At 39.7% G+C, this 11,067-nt stretch overlaps 1 protein-coding gene across 1 annotated transcript; it reads left to right on the top strand.

The window, feature by feature from the left end:
- Positions 1–10,372: 10,372 nt before the first annotated feature.
- On the top strand, positions 10,373–11,067 carry LOC137587183 (uncharacterized). Its single transcript, XM_068303475.1, has 2 exons — positions 10,373–10,667; positions 10,738–11,067. Exon 1 carries the CDS (start codon positions 10,490–10,492, stop codon positions 10,598–10,600), a length of 111 nt encoding a protein of 36 aa, XP_068159576.1. The 5' UTR covers positions 10,373–10,489; the 3' UTR covers positions 10,601–10,667; positions 10,738–11,067.

Raw genomic sequence — 11,067 nt, 5'->3', positions numbered from 1 at the left:
ACGCATTTGCTGCCTGGCTGCTGCTGCTGTTGCTTTTTCCCCTTCCTCTTTCATCTCCTCTAGCTCCTTATGCTCCAGCTTGTTGTGCCTCGCGGTCTTTTTTGTCTAGCTGTGGGTTGGGGGGGATTGCCTGATGAACAACAATTTTTGTCTTGGGTGGCGAGCTTAAGAAATTTGCATGGTTGATTTGTTGACGAAGGGAATGGTGGGTGAAACGGGGTGGGGAAACATTTTACATACAATAATTTGATATGTAAGTGAAATCAGTTTGAATAAAAAGCAAATAGTTTCAAATGCTTTTGCTTTTAATCCTTGATTTACTGTTTATTCTGATATTGTCCTGAAACCATTCCATTATGAGGTGCCCAACATGTTTCTATATCAGTTATGCTTTATCCTTCAGGTGTTCAGTTTGAGTGACGAAACTTTCAAAAACTGCTACTTGCCGACTGGTATGGTCTTTGACAGGTGCATCTCGGATGCACCATCTCGTTTTGGCAAGGACCTTGGGGCCAGGCCACAGCCGTGCAGCTGAACAGCTGATGTTTCTTCTCTTCTCCTCTTTTTTAACATTTTCCATGTAGTCACACCTAAGAAAAAAACGAGCAAGATAACAAAAACAAAAGTGGCATGAGAAACGTAGCCAAGTCAGTAACATGTCTGTGCTGCAGGTAACAGCAGCTGTCAAAATGACAGTTGAAAAAACAGAGAAGAGCTACTGCATAGGTGTCGGGCAGGAAGGGCAGCGCAACATTTGATAAACTTTTCACACACGCACACCATTACAAAAGATTTGTGCATCTAGCAGACTTTCCTACTTGGATGAAAATAAAAGAACAAGGCAACAAGGGGCGGGGCAACTGAGGGCAACCAACAATCAACTCACAAAAGCCAACTTCTTGATTGTATTTTGCTGCTGCTGCTGCTTTCCTCTTTGCTTCTTCCTTTTTTTTTTTTTTTTTTTTTTTTTTTTTTGACTAAACTAATTACATGTAAAATGAAATCAAAGCCAACACTTGAAAATTTATGGACGTACACGCCTACAAGTGGGCGGCAGTCTCCATTGTTCGACAACGTCTTTTTGTTTGATGTAAAAAAAAAAACGAAAAATTGAAAAGGTGCACCCCGAACCGAATAACAAACAAATGCGATCGGAAAGTTCATGGATTGGAGGATGGCACGGGAAAGCCCGTTGTGGTCCTGAAGTGCAAAATCAAAGTGAATCTCCAGCGTCCACTTGAGGGTACACACAATCGAATAAAAAGGAACAAAAAATATTGTTTTCAACTCCCTTTCCCCTTGCAAAATTCAAACCTGGGAAAAAAGTGTGCTTCAATATTCGCCAAATAAGTTTATTTTTAACACATTCTATTAAAGAATTCTATAATTCGACTTTAGATGTTTGAGTTACCGACTTTGATGCAGGGCTTATCCTTCAATGAGGAACTTCTTTTCATTGTCACAAGATGACTTTAGCTCTTAATATTTTACTACTCAAATATAATAATCATTCGGTTTAGTGCATTCAAATTGATAAGACCTAATCAGCCAAGATTATCCAACTTTTAAGTTATGATGCCCAAATCAATTCTCTTTAGTGGCATTATTTTTATGAGTTTCAGCCAACTCATTCTAGGTATAACTGGGCACTAAATACTCGCTGAGTTGTTAGAGTATCCATGTATGTATGTATGTAGATGGATGGATGGATGGACGGATGGATAGATGAATGGATGGTGGGATGGTTGAAAAACCCACACAAAACACACCGCTGATATGCCACAAATTTGTCGTTGCTGTTGTTGTTGTTGAAACAAACACACCTTCGGGTGCTTTTACATGGCAATAGCAGGTCGGCGAAGTGGATTATACCTCTATATACATATACACATATACAAAAGTATATACATATATACGTGTGCGTGTGTATATGACAGAGTACAGAGAGAAGATAAAAGTTAGTTTTTTGTTGACTACAAATGCACAAGAAGACTCTTTCACTGTCATGTGTCTTCCACACACACACACACACACACACTCACCGAAAATCGTGTGAATTATTAAAATCTAATAAACCACAAGATTTTATGTAAGACACACAAAACTCGTTCGTCGTCTTTGCCTTCTTCACCTTCGTCGTCGTCCTTCCGAGTACGTCTTGCAGTCAAAGTTTTCGTGCGGTTTTCTTTGGTTACGCTATTGAACCCTAAATTAAGTTTGAACATAACTTCCGTACTGCTCTTCCGCCTCTATCACGTACACACACACACACACACACACACAACGCAGGACACCTTTTCTTGGCCTTGCCCCTGTGTCTTGTTTACATAGGTAAGTTTAATTTTCCTGTAGCACACTTTTTGGCGCCATGCATGAAACATGTGTGTGCGCCTGAGTGTCCTCGGTGTGTGTGTCTGTGTATGTGTGTGTTCATAAATTTTCTTAATGTTTAAGTGTGAAAATCTTTGCCGTTCGATGGTGCTTTTCACACTTTTCGCCTTGGCCCATGTCCTTATGGAGCGGGACGCCTGGTGAAATCAAGCAGCAATGTGTAAACTTTCAATAGGTTCGTTAAAATTTTATGATTTTCCGTATATGTATGTGTGTCAGTGTATGTGTGTGTGTGCAGAGAACCCACAAAACGTGTTGAAAATTGTTGTTGAGCCACTTCCGTTCACATTTGAACTCCTCGCCTCTTTTCTAGCCCCGCATTTTCCCCTCCCAGCTCTCGACACCTCGCCATCCCACCATCCACCTGGCCCATTTGGCCTTTGAAGTTGCGATGAAATTTTTAATATTTGTTAGACTTGTTTTTCTTGTTGTTGCTGCTATTGTTTTATAACTTTTTCATGTGCTTTTATTGGCATTTATAGAATATTTATAGGTGTTTGGGTTGTTTTCTCTCAATTTCTTCCTGTTTGTTAAAGTTGCTAACAATTTAATATTAATATTATTCGAATATTTTCAGCATTATTATCTATAAGTAGTAATGAAAAACTGGTAAACTGATTTATCCATTATTGTGCCTAAGTTGATAACTGTATCTAAGACGGGCTAACCTCACTCACATATGCATCGAGAGTGCATTTATCCGGATGCCAAGCTCCTGGTCTCGGTCCTGGCTCAGGTCAAATGCCCAAGCCATAACATCAACATCAGCAACTTTAACATCCAGTCGACTCTGGCTTTCCGCTTCCGGCGAGCTCAAAGCTCAAGCCCAAACTATATAAATTTTTGTTCAATCCCCTTTCTCTTCTCCTTATCTCAGCGTGGACAAAGTATGTAGCAAGATAAAGTAGAGAGAGAGAGAGAGCGAACCAGAGAATCCCACAGTGATTAGACCAAATTTCTATGCCCTTTCGTCAGGTAAATCTAAATAACTCTCAGCATCTTCAGAGTTATATTAAATGCTTATCAGTTATGTATTTTATTCATAATGAAATATAATTAAAACATAGTTCCGCAAACAATAGGATAGAATAGAAAGACTCCTTGCTGGATAGAGTATACGAGAAACGAGCGGAAAATAAATCAGTGAAAAATGTGCAACTTATGATCAAGTGTTCCCACAAGAATTGCCAACTTCTTCTTTTCATTCCTCTCTCCTTCTGTCTTGTCTCTTTGTTGTCTCGTTGTTGCCTCCGTTGCATGTTGTCGAAGACATCATCGAAGTTATGTGCTAGAGGACGACGACAAACAAAAAGCTCACAAAAAAATCTAAAGAAGATGCAAGAATGAAAATAAGAAAAAAGCGAAGGAGGTTGCTAATGCCGAAGGGACAAACTTTAGCATAGTTGACCTTTCAGTTTTTCTTCCTTCTCGGCTCGTTGGGTAGAGTGCATAAATAGTTGATAAACTATTTGTCAGTTTAGTTCAGTTCAGTTCGGTTTAGCTCTCTAGAACAAGATAGCGAGGCAAGGGAGCGGGTGTGTGGTGGAGGTGGGCTAATTGCATTTCAAGCATTAACAAAACGCCATTAATTTGAATTTAAAATTAACCAAGAGACCTTCATCTTTTACCAAAGATTTGCAAATTTCCCTTGTTCCCATCAATGGGCATCAAATGTCATTGCATACTTTTTGGGGGGTTGCTCAAATTCAATTTGAGGTGGTTGCTGTTCTTCAAAAATTTCCAAATATGTCTTAGTCCCAGCGGGCTTATAGCAACAGCTAGCATGGGTGTGTAGACAATTGTAAACTGGTTTGTTGTTTTAGTCTGGTTAGCAAGGACAATAAGTATCCTAGAATAGACAAAACTCTTAAGGCATGCCAACTTCTGAGCGAACCAGAAAGTGATGAAAACATTTGATATCGTATTTGATCTCTTTGGTTCTAAAGCAAATTATATATTATCACGATCCACGATTCCATTTTAGAAATTTGATTGTCTTATGTAATTTTAAGCGCATCTAACTCTGATCAAATCGAGATTATCATTATCATTTTTGAAAGAGCCAATTATATCGTTTCGATTTCTATATTTCTACATTTGTATATCAATATTTTTTCGAAATGTTTTTTCTTTGGCTTTCGAATGCCCTAAGGACTAGCCAATCAAATATTCTTTAGTCCCATTCACTGGCGTTCGTTTTTGTTCCATCTTTCAATTTGAGAAAAATTAATTTATTACATCAATATTTATGTTTCACTTAAATTATAATGCGTGAATGCAGCCAGCCAGTTTTTCCTTTTCCCCCAATCACTCTTCCTCTCTCTCTCTCTCTCTCACTCGTTCTCTCTCCATCCCTCTAACCCTCCTTATCATGAATGAACTTTTACATTTCTACAATGTTGGTTTTTTTTCAATTTTTTGTGTTTTTTCTTGGTGGGTAGCGGGGAGTTATACACTTACAAAGGGTATTACTATTTCTTTTACTTTGTTGGACTGTTTTGGTGTTCGTTCTCTTATAAACTCCCTTAAGCGAGTTTAAATTGAAAGGGCAGTCGAGAGGTCGTGAAAGTCAGCGACATTGAAAAAACCAAAGAGGAAAAGAAGGAGGAGTAACTTTAAGAGTATATAATCTTCGGTATTGTCAAATTTAGATTCCTAAATTTCCTTTAGATTTCCTTTTTTTTTTTGTGATTATTCCATTTTGCCAGCCGCAAAGCAAACAAAGGGTCTTCTCTCCTCTTGAATGGCTACTCCAACCCATTCCTGGACTCAAATTCGGACTCTAGACCTCAGAGCACTGAGAACTCAGCAAGGGATCGCAATCAGTCATAATAAATATTAAAAAATAGCGTATAAAGTCAAACATTGGAAGCGGCACGTATTTTCCTCTCTCTCTCTCACTCTCTCTCGCTCTTCTCTTATTTTGACAATGAAAATGGTTAGTGGAGCAATATTTGGTATGGTAGAGAGGATGTGAGGAATCGGCGAGGGGGGGTGAATTTTGGGTGTAAAGAAAACTTTTCTAATAAAATAGTGGGGCCTCGGCATGGTTATTGCAATTGCATAACTTTTCTTCGTCTATTCATGCTGTTTTGATACCCTATAGTCCATCGGCTATATCAGTTGCAATTGATCCTGAAACGTCTTAAGCAATCGTGAACAGGCAATCAAATTATTTTGCCTCTCATGAATGTAGTCAATAGTTCGAAACTTATCGATAAGTGTATAAATTGAGAGGATTATTTGAGAAGAATTCCAAATTTATGACTTTAACTACAATTTGAAGGGTATCTCAAAAACAGGAATTTATCCAAGATGCGTCTCATTTTTTTGTTGGTTTTGTTTGGCATATTCAAATACCATTTTTGCCTATCAGAAAGTGTTTTAGCCAATATTGACAGACGAACATGGGGAAGAGGGGTGCAGGGGTGAAGGCCCTACCCATAATTAGCAGTTAATATTGCATAACCGCACAAAAAGTTTCGTTCCGTTTCGCTTCGTTTTGTGTTGTTTTCTGTTGCGTTGAATTGCGCTCCTATGCGCCTATATTTTCTATTTTTACTATTTGACTAGAACTCTTCGCTGCCGTTTAATAAGCTCACAGTTTTTGTTTGTGTTTTCCAACACTGCAAACATAGCAAAGTGGCACACAGGCAATGCCGACATCAGGAGACAGGACATGGCAAGCAGGAGGCAGGAGGCAGCATCATGGCAAAACTCAAACACATACGAGCGGCACTTGAGGCGGCGGCTCTTCTCCTTCCGTCCGACAAGTCGACAAGGCATTTCCATGGCCTTTTATAGCCTGACACGCTTTCTGCTCATTTTCTTTTTTTCCCATCCCATCCCTTTCTGTTTTTTTTTTTTTTGTTTTTTGGTGTCAATGAACAGTTTTAACATATTAGCAAAGTTTCTTAAAGTACACATAAATATGTTTGATGTGCTGCTCATGGCAGTGAGGGGTAATGGATGGTTGGATGGATGGATGGATGAGCTATACGAAGCAAGAAATTATATAAGATGTCGAGAGTTAGCACACACATACACATACACACAAATGTGTACACTTGAGTGGCATATTAGTGGCACTTTGAAGTGGCCCAGGAGGAAAATGTTGAGATATTCCTGCCAAAGCTTTGATAGCTTCTAAGCTTAGCTTATCCTTAACAAGCTTAAAAGTTACCGAAAGCTTTAATCTGTGATAGAGTTGGACTCAATCACTATCCATTACGTCAATGGCGAAAGGATCATGTTCAAGTCAACCTTTTGGAGAGAGTCAGCCTTTTTTATGACAGTTTATTCTCCCAAAGAGTTGAATTGCTTAAAGAAATTTAATTGCATTAGTAGGAAGTGGCTTAAAGCTTATCGCCCTCAGGTGGATTGGCCATCATTTTATTCCGACTTACAAATCAACTCAATAAAAACAATTTTCGATATTAAATTAACATTTCGCCCGGACCAGCTATGCATCGCTCGCTCCGCCGCATAACCTGCCCTTCATTAGACTTTCACTACAATTGCCATGCCACATCCTTCCCCTACCCCAGCCACCCACCATACACACTCTGCGCTTACCAAAAAGTTGGCTACAACAAAAGCATGTCGTGTCGTGCCGCGTCGCTTAATCATGTCAATGATTTATAACGCTTTCAAGGAGCGAACCAAACTGAAAGTTGTCGACGGCAAAGGCCAGAGAGTATATGGAATGGTGGGCACTGAGGTGGGTTTCGCTAGACAGACAGAGCGACAGGCAGCAACTACTAGCTTAGCCAAAAGGGAGGTCAGAACATAAGTTTTCCACCTACTTATATGCCCCTCCTCAATGGCTATAACCGGAAGGAAAATCCCACCAAAGGAACAGAAATTTATCTCACGAAAAATGATTTGGCTCATTATCAACAGGCGCTAAAGTGCAGTCGAAGGAAGAAGAAGGAAGAACGAAGTATTGAGAGAAAGAGCAAGTAGAGACGGATACAGATACAGAGACATCGAACAAACGCATAAATCAACAACAAAAACAGAAAAATGATTTATTTTTTCCATACACAAGCAAGAGAAAAAAATAAAAATACAAAGGAAAGGGAACAACGAAGTGTTATATGATTGCTTCTAATAAGAAAAGTGGGGATAATGCCAAAAGAAGGCGCTGGAAGAGGCAGCGCAGGAGTCTGGGCCATCATCATAATCACGCTGAGTGCCAAAGCGGCTGAGGGGGAGGGAGCTAATGTAAGCTAAAGGTAAGGTCGACCAATAATAAAGTAATCAAAGTGATATGGTGTTGATGCCAACACACACACACACACACATAGAGGGTGAGACGGAGGGTGGAGGGGTGCTTCACATATGTTATTATTGCCATGGCACATACACATCGCATCGCCCTCTTAGTTAGACGTACAATAAATATGTCCGTCTTATCCCTCATCCAGCATTTGCCTGTGTGTGTGTATGTGTGTGCTTGTGTGTACCTACATATATTGTGATTATGCCATTAAGACATCGCCACTCTCCCCGTCCAGGACACGAATCCTCTTTTCATTTCTTTGCCTATTCTATTCAACTAAATGACAGACAATCGAATTATTTTCATGAATTTGGAGGAAATGTATGTATGAACAGTCCTCTCTCCCTCTCCCTTTCCCTCTCTCTCGCTATTATCACTTGTTATGGACATTTTTATACCCTGCCCAAACCCAATTTTCTCCACTTAGAGGACAGAGAATACTTGAATATTGTGAAGTTTTAAAACGACAGTAAGAAATTATGACAAATACCATATGCATCCTGTATTTTCTCCATTTTGTTTGGTAGCCGATCAGTTGGTCGATATAAGGCCTGAGATGGACATAATCCTAGCCATGGTACATGGTAGTTTTGGCCAACATCTGTTAACTGATTCCAAATAGACCCAATGGACAATAGTCCCATAAATAGTTTGCTTAATTACCTTCTGAAGTGCCAAGTGCCAGTACCATTTGGTTGGTTGGGGTGCCAAAGGTGGGGAGAAGGTAAACCCAAAGAACAAGAACGAGAGCAAGGAACAAAAAAAGCCAAGAAGAAGTTTGCCACAAAACAATGCTTAAGTAAAGACGTTCCGTTTGAAGCGAAGATGAAGCAAAAAACATATGCTAAAACACCGATTGCAATTAATCTTGTGCAAGTATTTACCTTACCCATGCTGCCGTAGCTCACCCCACCCCCCTCTTTACACGTTCCATTCAAGTTCAGGTATTGGTAAACAAGAAAACTTCCTCTGCAGCTAGTTGGAGATTCATCTCTCTCCCTCTCTCTCTTTCTCTTCTTCAATTTTTTGCTCTATAGAGGAGTGTATGTGTGTGTGGGTGCTGATCTATTGTTGGCAGAACAAACTTTGCTGCATACTTCGAGGCATTGAAATAGTGTAGGTGTGTGTGTGCGTGTGTGTCTGTTGGTTCTATAGACATTTGTGAGGTATCCCTTAAATACCAATTTATGGCACAAGCAGATAAAGTCCCAAATCTGCACTTAATCTTTTGCATTGTTTAATTTCGACTCATTGAGTTAGTATTTGTGCCTGCACATATGTATGTATGTACGAGTGTGTCTATGTGTGGGCGTGGCTGAATGGGCATTGTTCAAGGCTCGCCGCGCACTTAAGTTGCCTGGGAAATAAATCGTTGTCGACGTCTACAATGTGTGTTTAAGTGGATGGGAAGGGAAAAGACCCCCCACCCACTCACACACACACACACACTATACTATTCAATGCTTCATTGCAACCACAGTAATAACAACAACAAGAACTAAACTCCCACATATACACACTCTCTGTGGCTCAACAGGCGTCCTTCTCATCCTTAGTTAGTGGTTGCCTGGCTAAGGTAAGGCACACGAGAAAATCGGTACGAGGGCAAGTTGTTTGCTAGTTAAAACTTACAACTTGCGCGTTATTTCCTGCCACACACACACACACACACACACACACATATCTACTTCGTTCCTTACTTCAATATATACCCCCTCACCTCCTCACTTCCAACCGCAATGCCCTGCGTACTTAAGGTGTTAACGCAAAAGCTTGACTCATAAAATATTGAAAAAGCCACAAAAACTTTGCACCAAAAAAGCTCAGCAACATACAACTCTCGTCTATGTTTTTGGGGTAGAGAGTCTACCAAAGAATACCAAGGGAAGCGATACGAGAAGTCGTACGCCTTACGTAGAGGTTTACAATCGCCATGGGTAGGGCGAGAGACTAAACTATAGCGGAACCCCAAATTGAACGGTTAAGTGGCAAGCAAAAAACCCGGCGGAAAAAGCAACAGAAACGAAAACTTTTTCACCTGACTTGACTTTTACTTGAATTCGCTGGGAAGTTTTTTTGGGTGGCAGGCAAAACAAAAAATAAATAAATGGCTCCTGTTGCCAATCGACTATGGGGATACCCAGCACCAAGTAAGCAAATTTTCATTTCCCCTTTGGAATCGAGGTTTTACCTCTGAAACGGGTCAACTTTCCTTTCAAAGTGCCCGATTTCCTCCACCAAATTGAATATGCCCTTTTCAGACCCATGTGTGCAGGGTATACATAACACGAGAATGGGTTGGCGAAGGGAGGGCAACAGAATTCACGCAAAATGTTTTCCTTAAACGGATTTATTGACACATATTAGCTCTTTATGTTGGAAAACTTTTTGCAAGCTAATTGATTGATAATGCCAAAGCAAATTCAATTATGTATATGCAAAGGGCACACAATGTGGCTCAAAGTAAACGGAAACTAAATGGTTCAAAAGAACTGAAATTAATAACAATAAACATTATTCGATTCCCTTGAAACTTTACAGCTTCCTACTTGAAGAATAGGACCATTCGATCTGAATCATTAGCCCCCTTAAAAAACTAACCACAAGGGATACCATAAGGGTTAATAAGTTTTCTTAATATTTTATATATCAAAACTTTTATCTTTCATCAAAACATTGTTGGCTTTGTTTCAACAATCCAGCAAGAGTTCCAAACTCCAAAAAAACAGTCGTAATATTTCAAACGTTTGTCAAAATTAACAACATGTACCGTTAGCACTCACACTTCCAGAGACGACGAACTTGTATAGGAGAATGACCCCCGATCACATGGTGCTCCTGAATTTCAGCATGCATTGCATGAAGGTCATTTATCTATATTGCATTTGTGTGAACGTGCTCGAACATTTTCTTAACCACAACTAAGCGATGGGTTCAATTGTCGTTTAAATCCATTTCCAATTTCCGTTTGGAGAGAAATGGCAACGGAAAAGTAATGAGGGGGCAGAGCGACGTTGTCGGAAAAGCGAATATTTATCAAATTTTCATATAATTTTTAATAGGCTTTTCCATCAAACATAAATTTAACAAACCGAAAAAGGAAAAAAGAACGGAAATTCAAATTACCTGTACCGTAATTACACAAAAGAATATGCCAATAAAAATGACTTATGTATCAATTTCCTTTACGATGGCAGCCAAGGCACCAGCAACGAGCACAGGATTCGAGGGGACGGAGAAGCAACAGCAGAAGCAGGACCCAGGACACTAACGTCGCATCGCATTGAGGATGATAATAATAAAAGGCAACAACACGGCAACCAAGCGAAAATTTCAATTTTATTTTTATTGCCTTATTGTGTGTATCAAATATTTACAATTATTTGCCATGA

The sequence above is a fragment of the Drosophila tropicalis genome, unplaced genomic scaffold (genome assembly GCF_018151085.1).
Source record: "Drosophila tropicalis isolate 14030-0801.00 unplaced genomic scaffold, ASM1815108v1 contig_158, whole genome shotgun sequence".
In the NCBI taxonomy this organism is placed as follows: Eukaryota; Metazoa; Arthropoda; class Insecta; order Diptera; family Drosophilidae; genus Drosophila; species Drosophila tropicalis.
Note: the sequence above shows the minus strand (reverse complement) of the source record. Positions and strands in the feature narration are given on the sequence as shown.

Coding starts and splice junctions, on each gene's coding strand:
- LOC137587183 (XM_068303475.1), top strand. CDS start 10,490: ATGACCCCCGATCACATGGTGCTCCTGAATTTCAGCATGCATTGCATG.